The 25890-nt window shown below is 36.5% G+C and overlaps 2 protein-coding genes across 3 annotated transcripts; one reads left to right on the plus strand and one right to left on the minus strand.

Annotated features, from left to right (window-relative positions):
• Positions 1 to 10558: 10558 nt before the first annotated feature.
• On the plus strand, positions 10559 to 14253 carry LOC126586889 (uncharacterized). Of its 2 annotated transcripts, none has more exons than XM_050251854.1 (10): positions 10559 to 10847; positions 11327 to 11391; positions 11477 to 11538; positions 11648 to 12580; positions 12674 to 12746; positions 12864 to 12983; positions 13069 to 13188; positions 13276 to 13371; positions 13462 to 13649; positions 13743 to 14253. In XM_050251854.1, the coding sequence occupies exons 1-10, from the start codon at positions 10697 to 10699 to the stop codon at positions 14008 to 14010; spliced, it is 2076 nt and encodes a 691-aa protein (XP_050107811.1). In that variant the 5' UTR covers positions 10559 to 10696; the 3' UTR covers positions 14011 to 14253. The 2 variants fall into 2 exon arrangements, with proteins under 2 accessions (XP_050107811.1, XP_050107812.1); XM_050251855.1 differs by having other exon boundaries at positions 10711 to 10824.
• Positions 14161 to 17874, minus strand: LOC126586890 (proline iminopeptidase). Its single transcript, XM_050251856.1, has 11 exons — positions 17699 to 17874; positions 17407 to 17621; positions 17007 to 17105; positions 16809 to 16919; positions 16652 to 16714; positions 16433 to 16526; positions 15941 to 16038; positions 15741 to 15842; positions 15524 to 15637; positions 14811 to 14885; positions 14161 to 14545 (listed from the first exon to the last, which is right to left on the minus strand). The coding sequence occupies exons 1-11, from the start codon at positions 17832 to 17834 to the stop codon at positions 14447 to 14449; spliced, it is 1206 nt and encodes a 401-aa protein (XP_050107813.1). The 5' UTR covers positions 17835 to 17874; the 3' UTR covers positions 14161 to 14446.
• Positions 17875 to 25890: the final 8016 nt, after the last annotated feature.

A 25890-nucleotide genomic window follows, 5' to 3' on the forward strand; every position in this document is an offset into this window, starting at 1 on the left:
GATATCTTTTGCCTCTTCAAGGGCATTATACTATCTCTTACAGGATAGTCATAATTTAGAGAATGTGGATCATAACCTCCTCTGGAGCGTTATAGAGCTTGTATTTTAATCTCTACTTTTGGGAGTTGAGTCATTTGGAACCTATACGTCTATCATGCTTCATGCATAAGACATCAACATTCCCATGTCCGCGGATTGTCCTTTTTGGGACATGTATCCATACGGCGACTGTCATGCTTCTGACATGCAACAGTTATGCTTCGGGAATGCTATAATTCAGTAGTGCCATATTCTTCTTCTTTCGAATGACTGAACATTTTGAGTCTGAGAGTTTTCCACGCTTTAGGCGTGCAACATAACTCATTTACTGCCTCATTATTTTGTCTAACAGGGACATCAATTCTTGTAGACACATTTGCAGCAAGTATATGTGATGTTATCACTTTCGTTGCATCATTAAATCATTCTCACTTTGTTTTGATATTGATTGCTTCATAAATCAAAATAAGACAAATTATCTTCGTTCTTCTGGAATGTTCTTTTCTCATCATTCTTCTAGAATGATATTTTCTCATCGTTCTTCTGGAACTATGTTATTTTCTCCCCCTAACAGCGGGAAATTGTCTTATCAAAATGACAGTCTGCAAACCATTCGGTAAACATATCCCCAGTAAAGGGTTCTAAATATTGAATGATAGATGGTGAATCAAATCCAACATAAATTCCCAGTTTGTATCAATGCCTTATTTTAGTACGTTATGACAGTGCAATAGGCACATAGATAACATAACCAAAAACTCGTAAATGTGTAATGTTTGGTTAGTGCCCAAACATGAGTTGTACTGAGAAATATTGATGGTTGGTGATTGGTTTCAACCAAACTTAATAGTGAATTATGTAAAATGGCATGTCCACATGTAGAAAACTTGCAATTTCGTTTTCATGAGCAGAGCGCGGGTAATCAATTTCATCCGCTTAATAAATAATTCTGCTAAACCATTTTTGGGTATGGACATTAGGAACATGGTGTTCAACATCAATGCCCAGTGATATGCAATAATCATCAAAACTTCGAGATGTAAACTCTCCAGCGAATATGCATTATATCATCATTTGGCACTTATCACAATTAAGTTGTGGCACTTCGGCTCTTCAAACTTAAGGTACTCATCAAGGAACTTCATGTCCAATCTTGAGGATCTAGGGACTTCATTCCTGATCTTTTTACATGATGGAACTTCGGGTCTAATCATTTTAGGTGATGGGGATTAAGAAACTTCAGGTTCTGATAAGATCAAGAAACTTTGGGTCCAGTATGTACTCATCGTAACAAAAAGAAGTACAATAAATAAATTAAAGCAATAAGCGGTAATTCTGGCCATGGTAAATAAATTGCATTTAAGTAAATAAAGCTTGTGACAAGGGTTTTGATTCAGCATCATTCACATAAATATCAAAGCTTTAAAGCAAAGGGTAATAATTCTACCCACTGTAAATAAACAGAACTTGTGATAGGGCTTTAAACCAACATCATGCACATAAATATGCCAAAACAGAAAAATGCAATGATGAAGTCCCCATCTTTTGCTTTCCTTTTTTTTTCTTGGTCTGCCACTTTCTTTTGTATCATTCTTTTTTTTTTTCATTTCACAACTTTAAGTCCCTTTAGTTACTCAGGAAGTAATAGTAACAATAAGTTCCAATTAGTGTTCCTCCTCGGTGAGTTTTGAAAAAGTCGAAACTGTTCCCATAAGTTTTAGAGTCAAGAGTGTCTGCAACTTATGAGAAGATCAAACCATTTTTTTTCATTTCACAACTTTAAGTCCCTTTAGTTACTCAGGAAGTAATAGTAACAATAAGTTCCAATTGGTGTTCCTCCTCGGTGAGTTTTGAAAAAGTCGAAACGGTTCCCATAAGTTTTCGAGTCAAGAGTGTCTGCAACTTATGAAAAGATCAAACCGTTAGATTTAGCTCAAATTGTAGTATGATATGGATAAGAGGATACCGAACAACTTTCGTGAAGAAACAATTTTGATTTGAGCTACCGAAATGGAGTTTTGGTACTCATAAGGTGCCTATCCAATTTTCTACTGAAATTGGAAACTGGTTTGACATTTCAGGCATCTGCGATGATCGCACCATTGGAATTTTCTCAAAATTTGATATGTTGTAGGTACTGGGCGAATGAACAACTTTGAAGAAGAAAACATGATCCGAGTTCTGAAAGTTGAAGTTCCAAGGCTATTTACATGGCTGACAGATTCTCTACAAATTTTGAGTATGTACTCTTTTGCTTCGGCAAAGGATGATATACAGTCATACAACAATATATATATATATATATATATATATATATATATATATATATATATATTTGCTTCAAGAAAATCAGTAGTACAAAGATTTTAGGATGAAATGAAAAAAGTTTCTTATCTGTGAGATTCCAGGCGACAGAGGTGAACATGATTTGTGGCGTTGTGCTTTCCACTGACACGAGAGCTTCTCGTGCTAATAACGTGTTGTAAAATTGACGATGTGTGCAGTGAAATAAATAAGCAAGACACAAAATTTACGAGATTCCTTTACAGTCAGTGTGACTGGAGTACGTCCTCGGGGCAGTAGTGATGCTTTCATTTATAATCTGAAATAATAAGATTACAAAGATAACTCTCTCTATTCTCTCCTCTCTTTTTCCTCTCTTTGCCATGAGCCTTCTGGCTTCTCTCTTCCGTTCTTCTTCTTCTTTTTATTCTCTTTGTATCTCCTTTGATTTATAGGCAAAGCAAGAGCACCAAACGCAAGCAGTGGCAGCTCCTAGTGGAAGGACATGTAGAGTGGGATGAGTGGAATGTAGTGGGTTGGCCATCCACACATTGAATGGCTCATAATATTATAACAAATTCCTCTTTTTTTTCTTGTTAAATCTCTGTTTTTTCTCAAACGGTATATTTTTTTTCTTTTTCAATTTGGTTTAATGTTCAGATAGAAAGGTGTTGGAGTGAAAGTGCACATAAGTCTTGCGGCTATGGAGTTTGGTTGCTTTTTATATTCACTAAAACCCAATGTGTATATTTGTTAAAGTAAAATAAAATAAAACCAATGTGTATAATTTACCAAAATTAAGAGAAAGTAAAGATGTATATATGCGAGGAATTCAAGAAAGAAGAGGAGACCTACGAAAAATAGTAGAGAAGGATCGTTGTTGCCAACAACATCGGAGAAGGGTAGGGTTCACCGGATTAAATAAAAAAGGTGTAGAGAGATTATTGTTATTGTTCGTGTTTTGGGTTATACTATTAATTTTTCTTTTTTATTTATTCAACAACAAATTTGGAAGTTTGGTAGATAAATATTTTTAGTTGGGTCTACAGATAAGAAAGTTGGGTTGAAACAAAATATCCTTAGTTGTTATCATGTTAATCATGCTTTTCATGGGTGTCAAGTTTTTTGAGGAAAACTAATAGTAATACAACTTAAAACAAACTCTTCAAAAGTACGATAATTCAGACACAGATGAACGTACAATCATATAAAGACCTTGCAATAACAAACGACAAGAATATGACTATGAATCCCTCAAACCACCGAAACGGCAGTATATAAATACCATAAAAAGGTATAAGTAGACACTTAACTACAAGTTATATAATAAATTTGATGAAAAAAAAAAAAAAAACTGCCTAGGTCTTTACTACCGCCTAGTGACTTTTAGAGCACTACTTATTTTATAGGATTTTTAAAAGTCACAGCAGTTTCAACGAAGAGATTACTCATGCTACTAAACGAGCTCTGTATAAGTTGTAACTATAATTGAATAGATGTATGAACACGTGAGATATTGAAATCTATGTACTTGTTTCTAATATTTTAGTAACACTGAATTAATGGGTGGTTAATTAAAGATCACTAACCGAGATAGCAGAGAGTGAAACACATGGGAATTTATTTTAAAAAACTTATTCAAAGATTTGCACTGCCATTGAGAGCTTGTTAGCTAGCTCCCCAATTTTTTCCCAATTAAGTTTGTCAAACAGTACTGCTTTGCTGCATGATACTTACGTAGGCATTAGATGTGCACATAATAATTTACAAATCTGAATAATGTTAAGGAGTCTAAATTTAAAAACTAAATTTTCTAAATTAAATTACATGAAAGCTGATGATTTGATTATTATTTAAGCATTAATAAACGTGTTCATTTTTATTTGTAACACATCATTTAGTCTATAAATTTAGTCTGCCGAGCGTTGTATTTTAAAAGGTTTTCTGAAAATCATGGGAAGCGAAACAAATGAACTCTAGTGCTTAAATAAGTAGTCTTTCATACATATATAGTCTTTCTCGTTAGAAGTTAACAAACAAATGATCAATTAAACATTTAAGTCTACGTGAGTTTTATATTCGTAATTTAGGGCAGCGGGGAAGTTGGGTCTAGTCAACATCAAAGTGGAGCAATACTTTGTCTGGTTAATCACGATGACCATTCTTTTGTTTTTGGTTAAAAATTAATTTTACCAAGTTTAATAAAATTATTGAAATATTTATCATTCTTTATTTAGAAATTACATTTTTTCTTAATCAAAATCAATAATAAAATTCAACACATCAAGACGTATACAAAACACAAATCTCAGAAAAAACTACAAAAACAAGACACAAGTCTTCAACGTTTTACACGAATCTCATGCATTTCTTGATTGATAGTATATGGATGGTTCACTTTTTATGGTTCACTTTTTTGCATTTAAAGGAAATAAAAAGATTGTAAGTGGTTAATTGCCCAAGTGGATAGGAGCTTCTTCTTTAACTCAATGGGTCCTGAATTTAAACATTTCCCTTTCCTTAGTGTAGTATTTAGAATTAGTATCACTTGGGAAAAAAATAAAGGAAAGATGACAGTGAAACTTTTTGAAAATCCAGAATATATGAAATTCATTATGATTACTCTGGAATCTGGATGTTAATTGGTATAAACTTATCAAGATCATGAATTTATGAGCCATTTATATGCGATAAATATTTGATTAATCAACAGTAGTTGGTTTAACCTTCACAAATCTTCAGTAATATTGTCATATACCTGGACTGTACTTAGCATGCCTCCACAAAAGTCATACGAAGTGGAACAACACAAATAACAGAAATTAACAACACCTTCACCGCATTTATCAATATGAAAGGTAAACATAAAATATCTAAATCACATAAGAATATTTATCTTTTTGCATTAAAAGGTTTATCATATTACATATATATAAGAGTAATGTTAAAAAAAAAAAAAAAAAAAAAAGAAAAAAGCCTTTTGGACCGCACTAGCACATACAATACGATATGGCAAATGATGCATATGGCCAACATCTAATGAGACAAACTCGATCATAAATTGACATGATACACATCAATTATTAACACATAAGATGATATACCAAAGTCATGCAAAAATATGAACTCCCTAACATTTCCTAACATTTTCTTATCTATATATAATGGATGTTTAACTAGGTTTATGTTTCTTTCTACCAATCCTTGTATGGCCAGAGATGGCTTAGCTATGATATAGTATGCGGCAATATTCAATAAATTAATGTCATCAAGTGGAAACAACAACACGTCCTTCATGGGTAACTTCCATCACATGCATGTGTATTACCTCTAATATATGCTTAACATATAACCCACATGAAATATCAAGTCAACTTTCTTTTTCTTTTTCTTTTTTTTTTCCAAAGAAATGTCAAATTAATTTAACACTCTTGCCTCTTGGTGATTAGTGATTTGTATTTCTTCTTTTCTTTTTTTCTTTTTTTTTTTTGAGATATATATTTTAGATGATGTGGATGTATACAAGAAGACATCGTTAAGTTCTGGTGTTCATTTCTATATATATTGTCCTGCCACACAGAGGTGGGAGATGGACTAGGTCAGAAGGAAGGAACCGGCAAGGTCTTTGATGAAACTATAGTTATTTTGCTTCCTTGAAGTTGATATCTAGCCACCAAGAAGATGGCAATATACATAGACGACTAAGAATAGTTGCGAAGTCCAAGCAACTACAGTTTTTTAATACCTTTGTTGCTTATATATGATATGAAATAAGCTATCAGTTATGCTATAAACCACGTAATAGTTACTTTTTACTTGATTAGAAGATATTTTATTTTTTACTTACACGTGTACGGGCTGATCTATCAAAGGGACCAAATGATTCCGGAACCAAATTAATACCTAGGAAGGTTCTTTGTTTTTTTTTTTTTTTTTTTTGATAATTGGAAATGTATAATAACCAGGGTAAAGATGCTAAAAGTACATAATGAGGCCTACAACGAGGCAAGCAACAGAAATAAACCGGTTAATGCAAGGGGATGAGGGAACCAGATGCAGCAAGTATAGCTAAAGGCGTCACCCCTTTCATTACCACAACTAAATTAAGGAGGGAAGGGAAGTCCATCATTACATAATACATGAACCAGTGAAGATGGGGGCCTATCGACCCAAGTAAAGTCACACATCTCCACATTTCTTTGCAACGCTAAAAGGTCCGTCGCCATATTGGCTGATCTTGGAGTCCAATACCAGCAACAGTCTTGAAAGGATTCCCCAAGCAACTTGCACCTCGTCAGCGTTGGAAAAGCCTCCCACCTACCATCAGGGCTGGCCTGTGTAGAAATCAACACCGGGACTCGAGAGGCCTCCTGGAAAGCACTGGCAGTAGTTACAATGGCTGCGAGCACCTGTCTCAGGTTAATAGGTTGATTTTGGAAAAGGAAATTGCATCTTGCTTTCCAAATTTGCCAGTATGTGAAGGCAACATAGGACAATATTCTATCCAACTCAACCTTCGAATTCCTGATGGAGTTAGTTAGAGTAAGAAGCCAATTCACCCAAGTTGTGATAGCATTCCGATTAACCCTATAGTTCAACATACCACCAAACCATACCAATTCCACCCATGGGCAGAGAAGAAAGAGATGCTCAATGGCCTCCTCATGAGATTTACATATAGGGGCAAAGCGGTGAGGTAGCAGACTTTCTCCTAAAGAGGCCCGCCGACGTAGCTACAACATTATGCATTGTCTTCCATTTGAAGTATCAAATCTTAGGGGGCTATGAAGCTTCCAAATAATTTTTCATATATTTTCTGGTACAGACAAAGAGGAAGACGATTCCAAGTTGACCCTCAGAGCAACCCTCGCATGAACATAGTGGTAGCTCGATTTAACTGAGTAAATACCTCGTCTATCATGAGGCCAAACCAACCTATCTCATAAACTAGGATCACCAATCTGAGTATCCAAAATGGCATCATACTTCATTGACGAAATGAATGGTTTTAGAAAATCTATATCCCAACCTCCAATTGCAGGACACAATAAAGTCTCCACCCGAGTATTCCTACTCACCTGTGTAGCACCACGTGGAAGAGGGTGTCCATCTGGTAAAGTGGGGAGCCATCTATCAATCCAAACCCGAATCTCTTTCCCATTCAATACTTGCCAATGGGTCTCCTTCAGTAGTAGATCTCGTCCCGAAAGTAAGTTTGACCAAGCCCACAAAGCTCTTCCACCACACTTGGCGTCAAAGAAATAGCAGTGAGGGAAATATCGAGCTTTCAGAACCCAAGCCCATAGAGAATTAAGATCATGAATCAACCTCCAACATTGTTGAGCGAGGAGGGCGTTGTTGAAGTCCCTGAAGTTGGGGAACCCCAAACCCCCCACGACCTTAGGTAAGCCCAAAGTATCTCTAGAAATCTAGTGAATCTGCCGCTCGTCTCCTTTGTGGCCCCACCAAAAATTTGAAATGATAGAGTCCAATTCATTACAAACATTGGCGGGGAATTTAAATATGTTCATCGGGTAGGCCGAAATAGCCTGAACCACACCTTTTATCAATATTTCCCTTCCTGCTTATGATAAAGTTGATTGTTTCCACCCTTAAATTTTCCCCAAAACCCTTTCTTTAACATATGACAATCCTCTCTTCTTAGATCTTCCCCAGATGGCGGGCACACCTAGATAAATCCCAGGATTCTCCACCAGATGGCAGGCATCCCCAAAATTCCCCCGAGTTCCACTCTTGAGGTAATAGGAAGATTTGCGCCAAAGAATACACTGGACTTCAACACATTAACATGCTGCCTAGAAGCCTCACAATAATCATTGATTAGATTCACCATATTGGAACAATTCATCTTATTTGTCTTTAGAAAAATTAAGGTATCGTCCGCAAAGAAGATATGTGAAATAACCGGCCCCCGAGGATTAATTTGAACTCCAGTGATCTTGTTTGTTTCACTCGCCCTCTAAATCAACAAGGAGATGACTTCACTTACGAACAGGAACAAGTATAGTTATAGTGGGTCACCTTGTCGAAGGCCACGAGAGGGAGCAAATTTCAAACCTGTTTGCCCATTGAGCATAATAGCAAAGTTTACAATTGAAATGCACCCCAAGACAAGGCTGTGCCACTTAGGATCAAACCTCATCTTCTCCATAACTTCCATCAAAAAATCTCACTCCACCTTATCATACGCCTTGTGCATGTCAAGTTTAATTCCAAGTTCGAATTTCCTCCTGGCTTTCCAAGTTTTGAGGAAATGGAATAACTCGTGTGCAATCCCAACATTGTCCTGGATTTGTCTTCCAGCCACGAATGCGTTCTGTGAAGGGGAGATCAACTCCAAAAGCAAGGGCTTGATGTTGTTTGCCATGACTTTTGACAAAATCTTATAAGAATAATTGCACAGGCTGATTGGACGGAAATGAGAAACTGCATCCGGGTTTAGGACTTTTGGGATTAGAACAACAAGTGTAGCATTGATTTTGAGAGGATTGCCATTGTCGTTCATAATATCCTCAATCACACCATTAATCTTCACCGCCACATTCTCCCAAAAGGAATGATAGAAAATGCCCTAGAAACCATTAGGGCCGAGAGCTTGTAATCCACCCATTTGCATCGCTACTATTTTTAAACCTAGGAAGGTTCTTTAGGAATCCTTCGAATGTCTATTATGGCTTTAAGTATTGGATGAAATATTTTCTCGGCAAATTTTGGTAGGACGTGTCGAAAGCACTTAAGAGTACACGTCAACCGAATTCAATAGGGTTTGATCGATATTTATCGATATGCTCACTCAGAAGTTGCTGGCATATGTAGACAGGCTCGTTCCGAAGTTGTCAGTATCTATGGACAAATGTCCAAACTGGCTCATCATATGACTACATGTAAACCCCAAGTGCTCGAGAAAATGCCTCACTTAAAAATAAAATAAAATTTGAGCACTATACAATATTTTCATTTAAAGAAAGCTTGACTCTTTTACATTGGGTTCATTTGGAATTAAAATTGTGGATTTGTTACTGCACAAGTGTTCGAGGAAAAAATCTTATTGTCTTTTTTAAAAAATGTTATGTTAAACTATATACATCACGCCTCAATCTGAGATATGCTTAGGATTAGCACATGGCAACAAAAGTAGTGGCAACAAAAACATAGATTTGTCTTTTTATAGGTGAATTTTTGGCCGACGGGTATTTGCGAGAGTGGATTAAAACATGAAGGGGTGTGTAGTGTTTCAAATATGAGGGAGATTTGTGAAAACTTAAAAAAGTTCAGGGATGTTGGTGTAATTAATCCTAAGAAGAATAACATTGAAGTATTCACGAATTTTAAATGTATTAAGTGGCATGTAATAACACATAATTACATTGCCAATATTGTAATAAAGTTGGTGTCTGCCTTGTGGATGTCCTATTACTGTGTCAAGGTAGGTTGTTATGGGTGCTCGTAGGGGTTCAAGTTGGAATGATACACCCGATTCCAATAGTAAAATTTTTGAATTTGAAACCGAAGATTCTTAATCTAAATATTTGTCAAAAAAATTGGAATAGAATTTGGAATGCATTTAGAGATTTTGAAAATTCCGAATCTGAATTTTTTTGTTCCGAAATATTACGATTGTTTATAGTTATTTACTTGAACTATATATTTTGTAATCAATTTTTTTTTATTGTTAATGTTGATACATTTTGTTCATTGTTGTTATATTAAACACACACTTATATGTTAAAAAGGATAAACATATAGTATTAGTATACCACAAAATTAATTGAAATCATACATAAGCATATACCAAATATTAAGAAAGAATAATATATTTTATGTACGATAAAGTTAGGGAATATTCAAAGATTAAAAAAATATCTCAAATTATGTTCTCAAATTTTCGAGATTACTCCAATTATAAAATTTCCGAATATGCCAAAAATTTTAAATTTAAAAATTGTGATCCAATCTGATCTGGTTCCGAAATTTTGAAACAAAAATTGGAAAACACTCGTACATGAACGAATTGCATTACAAAATCATCGTCCGTGCAATACAGTAGACTAACCGTAACGAAGTGGGCTTGGGCCTCACACGCAGTAGTGTCAAAACTGGCAAACCCGTTGGTAGATCCGATAGTTGGCGGCAGGAAGACCAAATGACGAAACCACCCCTGAGAGACCGTTTCAGTGACCTCGTTGTCCGAAAATCAGAACCTTTCCCCAACGGCTACTTACAGAGAGCCAAATTTAAAACTTAACGACTCCTTCACTCTTCAAACTCTCCTTCTCTGACCAAATCTCGCTTCCGCTGCCGCTCACGCAACCGCACACTCCTCCTCTCTCCCTCTCTCGTTCGCTCTGCGGAAATGGAAGAAGAAACTCAGAGTGTGGGGATTGAAGGCGGCCACGAAGGCGGGGACGAGTTCTACGAGAAGATCCAGGCCCCCAAGTTCGTTGATTTTACCGAATCCGACCCGCACCGACCCGACGACCGGTACTGGTTCTGCATGCGAGTCGGTTCGTTTCAATCTAACCCAGTATCCCATAAGTTTTATTTCTTCCCTTTGTTTTCAGTAATCAGAAAAAGCTCGTTTGCTTTCAAATTTTGAAGATTTTTTAGTTTGAAGATGAAATTCTTTTTGTGATTGACTAAGTGTGGATTTTAGCTTTTACTCTGTTTTGATTTTAATTTCTACTCTGATTTGTTTGATTTGGAGCTCTCTGTTTGGTTGCTGAGAAAAATTGAGGGGACAAATTACTAAATTAGGTGATGGGTTTTTAGGAAATGAACAAAATCAACTCAAAGATAATTAATTTGAGTGGAGCTCTCTGTGTTTGGATGCTGAGAAAATTCAGGGGATAAAGTATTAAATTAGGTGACTTAAAGATCATTAATTTGAGTTTAATACTTTGATGGGTTGATCTAGTTGGCATTGGTATAAAACCCCCCCTTTTTGTGGTAATAAATTTTGAGTATGTTGGTGTTTGTTTTGTAGGATGTGATCAGAAGCATGAAGTAGAATTGGACTCTGAAGCAATTTACAAGAACTTCATTCTTCGGGTGCGATTATAAGTTCCACGTTTTGTCTGAATTGGAATCACATTAGTTCACTTTATTGAGATATGAAAGTATTGGAGGTTTGCAGGTTATGGCAGCAAGAAGTCCTAATGTGAAACTTAGAAAAGCATTGGCCAGAAAAGCACCAAGGTATATTGGCAAAAGAAAAGCTCTCAGTTGGTCAAATTACAATTCCTTTTCCTGCTTTTGTGATGGGTCTTATAACAATTCCATGCTCCTTTTGTTTGCTATGTTCTAGTTTGAAATGCCCACTTACAGCTCCTGCAAAATCCTCCAAGCCTAGAGTATCAAGGTTGGCCCTGATTTCTTCCTTCTCTCATAAGATGGCTGATACCGAAAATAGAGCCAGAAAACCTCTTCATAAGATCTGTGCAACACCAAATGTTAAAGCAAAGAAACCGACTGCTGTGTCCAAGGCTCTCACTACTCAAAGAAATCAGAAGCCCGTCTCAAATTCAGAAACATTTCAAAGTGTTAGGAACCCCAAACTGAAGAACATTGTGGTCCCAAAGAATAGGCCGGTAGCCAAAGCTCTGGTCTTTCACTCTCCGAAGAAGCCTGTGAGAACCAAGGCTTCAATGGAGCGGAGTAGTCCTGTGGGAAAAATTTGTTCAGCTATGAAGAAACTTGAGATCACAAGTGGGAAGAAACATGTTTTAGGGTATAACAAGCCGTTGCCCTTAGATACCTCAAGAAAACAGTTTAGAGGGCGAGAGGTCAAAAGCCGGGTTTTTGATTCTTTGCGTTCTAATAATTGCAAGGGCCAGGAAGCCAAATCTTCGAAGAGAAAGAACATGGAAAAAGACTTGAAACAACATTATGATCCTGCACCTCGTGAAGAGGTTGATGATAATGATTCCAGTGACATGGAAGTTGATAAAAAATCAAGGAAAGGTACATTGGAAGGGTTCTCCATGTCAGCCACTTCTCAGAGTGGTAGACTGAATGGTGAGAATCAAGTTGAAATCCTATCCGAGACCTTGAATGGTGATACTACCTCCTTGTCAGGTTCTGAAGAGAGGGATTCGAAAGAGAATTACAATAAGGAAAATGCCAATAATGGAAACGGTTATGAAGAGAAAACAAAGTTAAGATCAGAGAAGAGGAACACCCTTGAACAAGTTGATGACGATGATGATAAAGAAAATAATACAGCCTCTGATGAGAACAGGTGCGTGTACTCGTACATCTTTACTGTTCGTTTTTCTACAAATATTCTTTTTCTTAGAACACCATTGTAATGAAATTTTGACATTTGATGCAGAGAACTGAATATCAATGATCATTCCAAGAGGATAAATCTCGGCAAGCATGATGCTTCAAAAAAGTTACAGAAGGTTGCTTCTTATTACCCCTTGAAAATATACGAGAATATCATATCTTCGAAGTGTGTATGTTTATTCATTTCTCCCTCATGGTTTTTTATGCCTGTTAACATTTGAACAATGATGCAGGTCAATCAAGCAGATAAGATTCCGAAAGAACGCTCCACATCTGCTGCCAGCAATGATCAAGGGGTGAAGTATAGGAAACCGAAGCCTACAAATCCCAAGCCTTTTAGGTTTAGAACCGATGTATGTGAAACCTGTTGTGACCAGTTTCTTTAATAAACAGGAATAACCTTGATGCTTTATCTGAAATGTTTTGGGTTCTTTTTAGGAAAGAGGGATGCTTAAGGAAGCAACTTCGGAGAAAAAAGTTCATGCACTGCTGAAGGAGATCACATTAGTCGGGACTCCAGGGGCAAAGTCCACAAGCAAACATCAGAATGTGATACAGGTAAGTCCGTAATTGAACTTTCGATTACCCCTTTTTATCATGTCATGAGTAAAGCTCAAGGCTAATGCATTTTTCGTTCCTGATCAGATAACTAAAAATTGCCTTGGACAAAGTGAACGTGAAAATGATACCCAGGGACACTGTGAAAAGAGATCAGACAGAAGAACACGACTGGAAGAAAATGTAAGTTAGTTGTCATAGGGAAGATAGAAATAGCATACTCTTGAAGGTTCCGTGCGTAGAGGTCTGACCAAGCTCATCTAATTTATGCAGGGTATGAAGGGAGCTACTTGTTTGAAGACCCCAAAAGCAGACTTTGAACGAAAAGCATCTGTGGTTACTCCACTAAGACGTAAAGTTTCTACATACGAAAAGGAAAGGGCGAGCCCTGAGAGAGTACACAAATCAAAGGAAAGGACTATATCACCAATGGTGCAGCAAAGATCTGTGACACGGAGAGGGTGAGTATTGGTTTCTTTTTGTCATTTATCATCTCAAATGACAGAGGATGTGTGTTCATCAAAACTTAATCGTACTAGCCTTCTCTTTTGCAGGGTAGGTTCAAGTAGAAAGAAGGCAGTGGTTTCCTCCAGGACACCTTGTCAGCTTAGTGTAATAAAGGAAACTTCATCAAGAAAGATAAGACCCAAGAAAGGTTCCGCTTCTTCCCCGGCAACCAAAGGTTCCGCTTCTTCCCCTTCCAGGTCATTGTCAAGGGGACGAAGGCCTACAACTGTTCCCAAAAACGACTCTTTGGATGTACCGAAGGCCTGCGCAGGGCTGCACAAGGAAAACGACTCTTTGGATGAACAGCAAAATTAAGCTTGTTTTGTTGTGTGATATCTGGTTTGTTCAATTATATCATTGAATTGTATTTGGTTGCGGGAATTGTCTATTTCCTTGGAAGCAAAAGGGTGTATTGAACATGAGAGGCTTGAATTGTATTTATTCATTCAAAGGAAACATGCAATATTTAGGGAACCTCGACGGTACGAGGAACTTGTCTTTCTTCATTATTTGTTGGCACTAAATTTTCTTGAAATAGAAGAGAAATGATTGATATCCTTTCCAACGTTCAGTATTAATCAGTAGAATGTTTACTTCACGGCCCCCATCCAAAAAAGGGGGAACATTACACAGTTTGATACAATAGTTCAAATACTCCATGCAATTATGTGCATTCATCTGGAACCAACTGCACCCGGCAAACGGGAAGGCCGCTGCTTATTCTTTGCTATGCATTCTCGTCTCTCTCTTCCTATTGTCCTTTCTTCATGTGCTTCAGCTTCTCATTTGCAGCCACAAGTTCTTCAGCTATTCCTGGTTCATTAGCAGAATGCCCAGCATCTTGAACAACCTGTTACGAGCAAAATGGTTCAGTAACTTCATCAATCGAGTGCATAACAGTACTCATGATACAGGACGATATGCAATACAGTTAATAAAATATTTCTTGAATAACCCTTTCTATGTCAAATACACTGGCTTTGTTGGTAAATGATGAGACCTATCCATGGATTTGGCATGCAGCTACAGTATTTTTCCGCTCGCTTTGAAAAAAGTCAACTTCTTTACTATATTAACCTGAAACCATTTTACAGAAAAATGAATGGCCGACTTACTTTGAGATCAGCTTCCGGCCATGCTTTATGAAGATCCCAAGCTGACATCATGGGGCAGCACATATCATATCTTCCCTGTAAAGTCAATTGTTATAGTTCTTTCAACTCACAAGTGATACTACATTTACAATGAAAGGAATACATAAGCACATATGTTTCGAATGACTAACTGTACTGGATATGCAGATTCTGTTGGAACACATTTATCGTACTAATGGATAAAATTTGCATCAAATAACTATAAAGTAAAATAACAAAATTTCATACAATATCAAATCTCAATTGCTAACTTGCTAGTACTCTATAAACCTTAATATTATTTATTTTTCATTCGAAACGAAACAAATTTTATTGCTGGAAACAATAAAATTACAGAGGGAGAGAACTAGATGGTCACAAGAAGGAAAGTACAAACAAAAATGAAATAAAGAAATAATTCATCTCTCAAGGCATGGTGCGCAAGCATCATACGCAAACTAAATGCATAAGAAAAGGGAAGCAAGCAATGGTACTCCACTTTCCATTTACACCGATGTCTTAGTTATGCTACTTATAAAACTTTAACTGATTCCTAAACCAAAAATATGACAGGGGAACAACATATGATAAATCATTACATCCCCAAATATCAAAGCCCAATCTGAAAAGATTGAATGTTTTCTGTTCCAATCAGAGCATGTCCTTGATGGTTCGAGAAATAATAAAATGCCTACCTGTACGATCATTGTTTTTATATGCCGTATCTTATCAATGTTATCTAACAGGAATCCATCTGAAGGGAAAAATCCTTTGTTCACGAAGTAATGATTTTCAATCCTTGCGAAGGCCTGGAGACAGGAAAGCAAATATCAATGTGCGTCAAAAGAGAATTTCAGTCATCAGTGAATAAATTATGCAAGATCTTCTATACTAATCCGTAAATCAATGTACCAATGAAAACTTGTCGTCCTCCCCTCTCTTGATGTTCTCATTATTTGGAAGAAGATGGGCAGTCATCATTTCCCACATGGTCCATGCTCTAGCAGCTGCATACTACGAAATGCCCAAAGCCAGCATGGTCCTTTCAATAAGATGACCTTAAAACATTATTTAAGAAAGCCGGCATATGCCCAAAGCGAGGTAAGTCTTACTTGAATTTCTTGGTCATCGGAGTTCAATCTCTTTTTGTAGGCATCGACAAAACATCCCCTTTCATTTTCTGGAATAAGATCTCGAAATGGCTCCCACGCTGGATATTTGAAAATATCAGAAGCAATCAGTCACTATAAAACTAATAAATATGCCAAATAGCAGACATGAAATTATCAAGCAAATTTACTAGGGGAAAAAAAATCCTTCTTTGTTGATGATTTCTATAACTAGGAATCATTTACGAGTTCTATCAACTTCTAACATCACTACATCAGAAACGCAAGCCTCCAACAACCCCTTGTTAATAATGGAAATTCCACAATTGCACTTCTTATATGTTTAATGCAATTGTAAGAACAGTGCAGTAATCGTTCAGTGCAAAAAGGTTCTGAGAAACTATGAACATGTACTTGAAAATTATAAGAATTTAGGGGAGCAATCCATAAGGTAGATCATATGGTTCATGCCAACACAAATGAATTGTAGCATACCATCTGGGTATATGGCAGCAGCACCACCCTCATAAAACCAATCAATCTCCTTCTTTCTTAAAAGAAAAATCCCTCTAAGAACAATTCCAGTAACCTATACAAGCATGACAGAATAGTCAAAAGTTGTATCATATAGTAGAGAATTAAAAAGTGCAGATGACCTGTATCAAGAGAATCGGAATACCAACAAAAGAAATGTAAATCAACAAAACTATGCACCTTGTCAGGGTGTGATTGGCTATATGCAAGGGCAAGTGTGCTCCCCCATGACCCACCAAAAACCTGGATGAAATAACCAAAATACTATGAATTTAGAGTCGGAAATATGAAAGAAGCATGCTTTTTCTTTATCGAAAGCTATAAACAACCTACTGACCTGCCATTCTGGAATTTCTAAGTGTTCCCTGAGCTTTTCAATGTCACTAATGAGATCCCATGTCGTGTTTTCAACCAAGCAAGCATGTGGGGTACTTTGCCCCGCACCCCTCTAGTAAAAACGAAATAATTTCAGATATCAAATGTAGGACGAACTAAAATGCATCTAATAACTAATCATAAAGGTTGAATTAGCAACCTGATCAAATAGAATGATCCGGTAAAACTCAGGATCGAAGAATCTTCGATTACTTGGTGAAGTTCCTCCTCCTGGACCTCCATGAAGAAAAACTACAGGCTGCAGGATAATTCACAAGATTTTAAACCAAAGACCAGTAACCCAACCCAACACCGTTAATATGGTATTTTCGACACAAAGCCGCCTTCTCCAGCAGAGTTCATTTCCATATCCTACTACTTTCCGAGGATTAAAAAATCCCCGTTTTCTAAAAATACAGAATTTGAAATCTCAGATAACTGAAGAATCACACTCTAGTGAACAAAACTGAAAAACTTCAAATTTGTATCCGAAAAAACTACAAATTCGAACAACAATCTCAAATCTACGTCGTTTATTTGGACGAAGAATCGCAACTCACATGGCCGTCGGGATTTCCAGACTGCTCCCAATAGAGTGTGTGAATATCCGAAACCTTAAGAAACCCGGAACTGTAGGGCTCGATATTCGGATACAGGTTCCGGCTAAACTCGGGAAGCTCCTTATCCGATTCCATCGAATCGCTCGTTAGCTCCGGCTCGCTCTCGAAGCCCGCACTCTGCCGGCGCAAAACTGAATTCCGGGAATTCCTCTTCCCTGCATTCACAAACACGCCGTCAGTTTCCTGCCAAATTTGGAGTTTTAGAGAGAGAGAGAGAGAGAGAGAGAGAGACCAGTGAGGTTGTTGGAGGAGAAGGAGAGAGAGGAAAGTGAGAAGGTGGAGATGGTGGTGGCAGTGAGGGGGAGGGAGGGCAAAAAATAGGAATCGGGACTTAACGCTTTTCCCAAGGAGGTGCCCAATCCGATCATTTTCTTTTCAACTTTTTGGGGGGCGTTTGGGTATTTGGAATTCGGATTCCAAATTGGTGGAAGGGAATTAGGATAAAAACAAACTTAGTGGAGGTGAATTAGGATAAAAACAAAATTAGTGGAGGTGAATTAGGATAAAAACAAAATTAGGAGAAGGGAATCCAAATTAAAAAAAAAAAAACAAAAGAAAAAAACAACATTGTTATTCACTTAACATGTGATATTCTTCTTAGTTATAGTCACTTAGTAGTACTACAGTCGAACCATATTATTGCTAGTCTATTGTAAAGCTAAACCTATCTCCTCTCCTTAGCATAGATAATATCGTTTGTTCAGAAGAAGAAAAAAAAAAAGTGGTTTCACGCCTCTTTATGTGTTATGTTTTCTTCGACATATTGTTATTGTGTTGCACTAACAATATGGGTTGGGCACAAGTCGATTCGGTTCAATTTCACTCTAAAACAATCAACGATTAATGCACATACACAATTTAGTTCGATTTGAACAAAACAATTTTCTAACACAAACGTGTTATGACCTGTCCTTAAATTTAGAATATTTTAATCTCTGAAAGTGTATATCCCTCGAGAGAAAGTATTGACTTTTATTGACTATTGTGTCGTGACACTTACGAATTTTCAGCGTAATATATTCTCATAGTGTTCGTCAATACGAACGCGTGGGCAAAAGCGGAAAGAACATATCAATGGGAGTGTTAAAAACATGTCACAAGGATGGGAATACACGAGTCCTTGGAGTCTATTGACAATGATAGAGTTTCTGTAAATGGGGCATGGACCTTATAAGAAGGGAGCGAGACCAAGCCGAGCCACTAGAAGAGGAAAAGATGGAAGAGAAGAGGCTATGGGAACTGGTGAAGAAAGCTCCAAGCCGAGGACACAGCCCATTGATGACTCTAGGACAGTTAGGTACAATCTAATGTTCTTCTGTGTAGCATACGGTGTCTCGTGCCAAGTGAGAGTTGTGGCTCGGTCAGATTCCATAACCTCTGCTAATCTCCGAGTTGCCTTTCCTTCGGCATAGCAAGAGTGAATCCTCCCACCTCCCTCTAACGCTTATCTCTTTGCATTACTTAATCTCAATGATTATTTTAAGTTGCAAAACTTATGTTATGACAGCTTGACATGATTAATTCATGGGTTATTATCCATTAAGTGAGTCATGATTGTTCAAAGAGTAATGTTAGGGAGATTAAATTTACAAATTAAAGTATGTGTCACCAGTAAGAATAAGCACGTTTATCAACGCTTAAATAAGAAACCAATTATTAACTTCCATGTCCTTTAGTTTTTAAAAATTTAATGTACAAATTTAGTCTCCCTAGCATTAGTCTTGTTCAAGTATAATCCATAAGATAAACTAGATTGGTTTATGGAATGAATGAATGTTGAATTCATTAAATTCTGAAAAATAACATCATACAGGTTAGGCTTGAATGTTTGTAATTTTAGAGTGCATGTGCCATCAGCTGCAATTGATTTTCTGCAGTTCGAGATTTGAACTAATTCTCATAGATGTGAGGATGCTAGTAGCGTGAAATTCAATGTTGTTGAATATTTCAAGAATATATATATATATATATATATTTGTGTGTGTGTGTGTGTGTATTATCTGTATATGCATATGCGTGCGTTTTGTATTGGCAGAAAATAGAGTTAGGTTATTGCACAACAATCATCTCTTCAAAATTTTTTTTTTTTAGAAAAGGTACGATATTCATTAACGATAGAAATACGTACAATCAATGACAACAAGGTGCAAACAATGGGCCTCGATAAAACCTTGCCAAGAATTTCAACCTAGTCGAAAGGAAAAAGAGTGTCCAACACCAAACAAATTAAGAATTACTATCCTCAAAAAGAAGATCCACAATTACATCAGGAGGTTCTTCAAACCAAAGAATAAGATTATCACAACTCAGACTGATTCATGCTAATTTTTACGCCACTTTATTCGTCTCCCTATCGTTAAAACCAACTTTCCATTAGGGCAATGCCTAAATCATCGAGCGAGTATCATTTATAATATTTCCAAACAACGAGTGATCTTATTGACCATCCTGTTGAAGAGCAGCCATAACAAGTAAAGCATCCCCTTTGAAAACCAAGGCCTGTAGTTGCTTCTCCTTGACCAACCAAGTAGCATCCCTAGCTGCCATAGTCTCGACCAACAAAGGGGAAGGAATAGCATCATGCCTCTTTGCAAAGGCTGCCACAAAATCACCCCTATGTTCCCAATCACCACCCCAACACCACCAATACTTCTATTTTCATCCCAAGCCACATCAAAATTACACTTTTACCGTCCTTCTCCCGGCTTCGTCCATTTTTGAGAAACTTTACAACTGCGTTTTTCATTTTTCCCATGCCAGTGTTGGAATTCTTTCATCCAACTAATTGCCCGGCAAATTAGTTATGTCGGTTCAAGTGTCTTGCCTTGCCACAAAAAGGAGTTCCTTTCTTTCCATATACTCCAAAGAAGAATAAGGAATAAATTGAAACTATCTCTTCAAATTAAACACTGCATTTTTTTCATGTTTCCCGAAAAGTGATGATTTATTGTCAATAAGTGTATTCGTTCTCCTGGAACTAGATCCTATATGGATCCCCTCACTGGGGATCCCAGGGATCAATTAATAATAACCGTTCATCAAAGATTGTGCGGTCACAATTGTTTTTATATATTTTTTACGTAAAACGAGTCTGTTTTACTTTTGAAATTATAAAAAATATTAAATTGTAGCCTCACAATCTTTGATGAACGATTGATCTTAATTAATCCCCCCGATCCCCAGTGAGGAGATCCGAAGAGGATCTAATTCCCCTTCTCCTAGCAAATATGACCTTTATGTTTTTTTTTTTTTTTGTCAAACAATAGATTTTGTTAAATTAGTCAACGACGAGGTTTGAAATGCCTTTTGGATAATGCTTTATATATGTTCAAACAGACATGACCTCTTTGAACCAATATGACTTCAAAACTTATGTATTTTCAATTAACTTGAACAACTGCAATTCTCTTTATAAATTGTTATTGGAAGAAGAGAAGATTAATTCATTCAGAATTTTCTTGTCTACACAATTTCCTTGCTCTCTCTTCTCTCTCCATCACATTCATACAATTTCTTTTTAGTTAATTCTAAGGGAATATAATTCAGTTTTGCTAAACGAATATTTCATACTTTGTTGTATCCTGAAAATGTGTTTGGACCCAATTTTGTACCATCGGTCCGCGCAATCAAGACCGTTAAATGAACAAGGTTCTAAGCCATTGGATGTGAATATTAAGGTGATTTTCAATTACTTTACATTATTATGGTTACGATAAACAATGGTAATTAAATAGTTGGAATTATCCTGATCGTGATTCCTTATAATTTGAAGATTATGCCGTGCATTCATGTGTTGAATAAGGGTTAAAATAGTCAGCAAGTGAGATAAAGGTGAAATTAAATGGTATGCATGGAAGTGAAGTGGGTGCTTATCTTGCTTAGGTACGGGGCTACAGGTGATGAATGGTTGACTAACAATCAAATTGAGTTGGTTTGTGAATTTTCATGTGAATTAATTAAGATTGCATAGAGATAGGCATGCATGCGACATCTGAGGAAGAGACAAGCCCACGTGGCTCCTTGTTATCAACCTAGAGTCCCATTTGAGATGGAAATACATCTCATCAAGCACATCGTTTTATCATGAAATACTGTTTGCCTTCGCATGGGCACATGATAAAGATGTATGCGGATTACACTAAAGAGATTTGGATTTGATCGAAGTTTGAACGGTGGAAGAGTTTTAGTAGCATGGTGGAACTTCAGAACTTATCGACCGTATACTTGTCCCTATAAATATAAGACACCATGCAATATTCGGGGCCCCCACCAATTCAACACACAAATTGCCCTCCGCAAACCCTCATTCTACGCGAAACCTCTCAACAACCTTGAGATTTTTATTTTCCTTTTCTGCCAACACATCTTCAGTTTGGATAAACAGCATTGTGAAGGCAACCAGAGATATCTTCAGTTTGGATAAACAACACTGGAGCCGTAGAATCAGCCGATCAAAGAGCACATTCAGTTTGGATAAACAACACTGCTTCTTAGCCGACTAATTACATATCCAAGTCTCGGTCGAGAAGGATTTTCGAATCCTTATTAGAAGGTCATCTTATCAGCCTTATCGACGAAGTGAGGTGTTACAGGTTACTACATTCGGCACATTGTAAGCCGAATTTGATATTGAACTTCGTAGAACTAGCAGCTTTATCTTTAGGCTCTAGAACCCGAATGCCGAGACATGTTCCTTCCTCGCCCGTAGTCACAAGATCAAGAAGTCAGCAGCGTGCCCAACGCGACATCAACACATTTTACTCCCCGGCCGAGCTCAGCCGACGAGTTGGCACGCCCCGCACACAACCGAAGGACGTAGTTAGCTTATTAATTACTCAGCCTGCGCGCCACGTAGGCTTGGTAGTTGTTAGGGTTAACAAAGTGATATGGCAATAACCATTTAGCAAACTCATTCCAGTAGGGGCAAATCTCTACTAATTAATAAAACACTCATTGTCAACCAAAATCCTATAAAATTACTGGTTTAACCCTCTAATTAGAACATAATATGAATAAGACATATGAGGCAAAAATGTAATTTCATACAACCAAATTTTGCATTTTTTAAGCCTCACCTATATGTAATCCTAACATATCTCTAATTAAAAACAAAAAATAAAATAAAAATAAAAACTTCCCACTCTCACATTCTCTATCACTCCCTTCCTCTCTCCTTCTATTTCAAAAAAAAAAAAAAAAAAAAAAAAATTCTCACACACTTTGTGTGTGCCCATATGCTAGTAACACTTTAAGAAAATGATTCAAGTCGTACCTCAAAGTCATTCTTCAATTTATTCTCTATATTTCTATATTTACTCCAACAAATGTGATCAATAAGGAATCAATGATGTAATTGGCATGACATTTCAATATAATAATTAGTTTACGTTCAAGTGGGAGAATGCAAGTTATAACCTAATTGGACTTTTTTTTTCTTTAACAAATGATATAATCTATCCTATCTAAGGGGGTGGGGGAGTGAGCTAAGCCTCACAATGGGCTAGCAAAAATAAGTTTCAAATTCGCCTTTGACGATAATCGAACTTAGGACCTCTCATTTACAAATGAAGAGGAATACCACTAAACCTTAATACTAAGTCACAAGTAACCTAATTGGAATTAAGTATCATTGATAAGGATGAAATGCAGTTGTCATTGGTACAAACTGATATGAGTTGTTAACTACTCATGCATGGGAAATTACTTTTGATCCACTACTCGATGAAACTACTCTTAACGGCTGAAAACCAACACTCCATGATAGATGGAAGTTGGTGAAGGTTATGCCTATAGAAGGATTCTCTACTCGCAGAGAAAAGTTCTTTGCACTAGGGTTCCATCAACTTTGGAACATTAAGTCTTAATGTGTAAAAGATATCCTATTCGATCATCATTATGGCTACTTCAGGTAACGTCGAGATCTTTATTAAGAAAGTAATCTGGAAAACTTGTTAAAACGATAACTAGAGTTTATATATTTTTTTTCCAACGGTAACAAAGTTTCTCCTTAGCATCACCCTTGTTCATCTCTGTGAAGAACAGGTTAGGTTTTGCACCACAAAATTCTATATTTCCATCCATGTTTTGGTTAAATTATACGATTTATTGCTGGGTTATTGTTCTAAGTTTTGATTACAATATCTTCAATACCAAATACTTCACTTTCCTTTATAAACGATGACTTTTCTAAAATGATTGAATGCATATATTCATTATTTCAAATATGATCGTTCAGATTACTTAAAATATGAGAGGCCCACTATTCTAATCCATCAATTGGATTTTTCTCTTTATGCATTTGATACCATGTTTATGTGCAAATGGCAATCCCTTTTAACATTGTCTGAAAATACATTCATATATAGACAAATTAATTCTAAAAACTCTATGACTCCATAACTCTGTTTTCAGCTTCTCCTGGGCAAAAACTCCAGCAGAACCTTAGTTACACAAACTGTAATCAGAACCTAACTAGCACTTTAATAATTTTTCATTGGTTTACAAATTATATTTGACGAATTCGTTATGAATATGTATGGATGACGTACATGGCGGTGTACAAACAAGCGTTTTCGAACACCAAATATGGTGGTTTGAGAACCGTTTTTCAGTAGCCTTCGTAGTATTCGATTAGTTTACTAAGTAAAGGTTACGTGCACTTTAGAGAAGCTATCCCGAGGATTATAAAGAGCTTACGTTGAATTTCTCTTACCGAGGATGAGCTATGATTGGCTTGATCCCTCACAGGCTACGTAGGCAATCTAACTTGAAAGTTAGATGCATCCATAAGATTAAATAAAATTAAATAGTGTATCATGTCTCTTAGTTTGGGACGTGATATTATTATTATGATTCATTACATTTATGAGAAAAAATAGATTTTATGAATTTAGAATTAGACATTCTAATGTATGATCGTATGCATTAGCTTACACGTGTATGGTTATATTATTCAGCTTGTCCATACTATGGACATGATATTCAGCTTATACGTGTATGGTTATATTATTCAACTTGATCATACTATGAACATGGATTCAGCTTACATGTGTGGTTATATTATTCAGCTTGTTCATAATACGGACATGGTATTTAGCTTACACGTTTATGGTAATATTATTCAACTTTACGTACTACGGACATGGTATTTAACTTACTCGTGTATGATTTACATTTAGCTTGTACGTACTACAGACATGGTATTCAACTTACACGTGTATCATATACATTGACTTGTCTACGAACATGACATCCAACTTAAACATGTATGATATATACTCAGTTTGTCTACAAACATGACATCCATCCTACACGTGTATGATATACATACTCAATTTGTCTACTGACATGATATCTAGCTTATACGTGTATGATATATACTCAGCTTGTCATTATGTCGAGATTACTCAGTAATGACATGATTATACAGTTATATTCTCAGCTTGTCATTTCGAGACTACTTAGTAATAACATGATTTTATTAATCAGTTTACAGTAGCTATGACTAGTGTATGATATTGTATGCTATGTCACCAGAGTTAATAGCAAGTGCAATGAGCATATTTCATGTGGAGGCATCTTCCCAAAGCTCTGATAAGTTATCCACTCAGCTTTATTAATAGAACTTGCATTTTGGCAAATAAGGCTTTTTAGCCAAAATGGTCCCTGAGATTGCATAACTCCTCACTTTGATCCTTGAGATTTGAAATCGATAGAATTGATCTATGAGTCTATCAACAATCAATCATTTTGGTCATTCCGTGAAAAATCTTCATAAAGTAAGGATAAATGACAAAAAACCCCTCAATTTTTGTCAAACATTTTGGCCTATTGTTTTTTATATTTAGGGTAATTTTATCATTTTGATTCTTATTTAACATAATTTTTCACCGAATGACCAAAATGATTGATGGTGGACAATCTCAGGGACTAATTCTATTGATTTCAAATCTCAGGGACCAAAGTGAGGAGTTCAGCAAATCTTAGAGACCATTTTGGCTAAAAAGGTGTGGCTTTGGGGGATGTTTTGAAATAAATGTGGGTAATTGCAAGTATTTTAATTTAGGCTTATCCCTATTTTAGGTGATGTTCTGCCAAATGTTTGGTAGATTTTATTAATTGATAACTTTAGTTATGTTTTCATACATATCATGGCTTGGTCACGCACCCATGTGATGACCGGTTTGGTGTCCACTAGAGATCGGGTCGGAGTGTGTCAAACGAATAAAACCAGTCCAAAGATACTTAGGTTTGAATCAAAATGATTCGGTTGTAGACTTGCAGTGGCAAAATAATCGTGCCGGCTCGCCGAGGATCCAAGCATACCGTATTTATGAGCTGGACCAAAACGAACTGAGAAAATGGTTATGTGGTAACTCCCTTTTTTCATACTCATAGCCTTGGTTTTCTTGTTCGATACAAATC

Source organism: Malus sylvestris, chromosome 10 (genome assembly GCF_916048215.2).
Source record: "Malus sylvestris chromosome 10, drMalSylv7.2, whole genome shotgun sequence".
Lineage (NCBI taxonomy): Eukaryota > Viridiplantae > Streptophyta > Magnoliopsida > Rosales > Rosaceae > Malus > Malus sylvestris.

What these genes read in the sequence shown, in the direction of transcription:
- LOC126586889 (XM_050251854.1), top strand. Translation starts at nt 10,697, where the DNA reads ATGGAAGAAGAAACTCAGAGTGTGGGGATTGAAGGCGGCCACGAAGGC. An exon ending in CTGGTTCTGCATGCGAGTCG is followed by an intron (nt 10,848 to 11,326) that starts GTTCGTTTCAAT and finishes TTTGTTTTGTAG; the next exon opens with GATGTGATCAGAAGCATGAA. An exon ending in CTTCAAAAAAGTTACAGAAG is followed by an intron (nt 12,747 to 12,863) that starts GTTGCTTCTTAT and finishes ACAATGATGCAG; the next exon opens with GTCAATCAAGCAGATAAGAT.
- LOC126586890 (XM_050251856.1), bottom strand. Translation starts at nt 17,834, where the DNA reads ATGATCGGATTGGGCACCTCCTTGGGAAAAGCGTTAAGTCCCGATTCC. An exon ending in CTGGAAATCCCGACGGCCAT is followed by an intron (nt 17,106 to 17,406) that starts GTGAGTTGCGAT and finishes ATTATCCTGCAG; the next exon opens with CCTGTAGTTTTTCTTCATGG. An exon ending in TAGAAATTCCAGAATGGCAG is followed by an intron (nt 16,715 to 16,808) that starts GTCAGTAGGTTG and finishes TATTTCATCCAG; the next exon opens with GTTTTTGGTGGGTCATGGGG.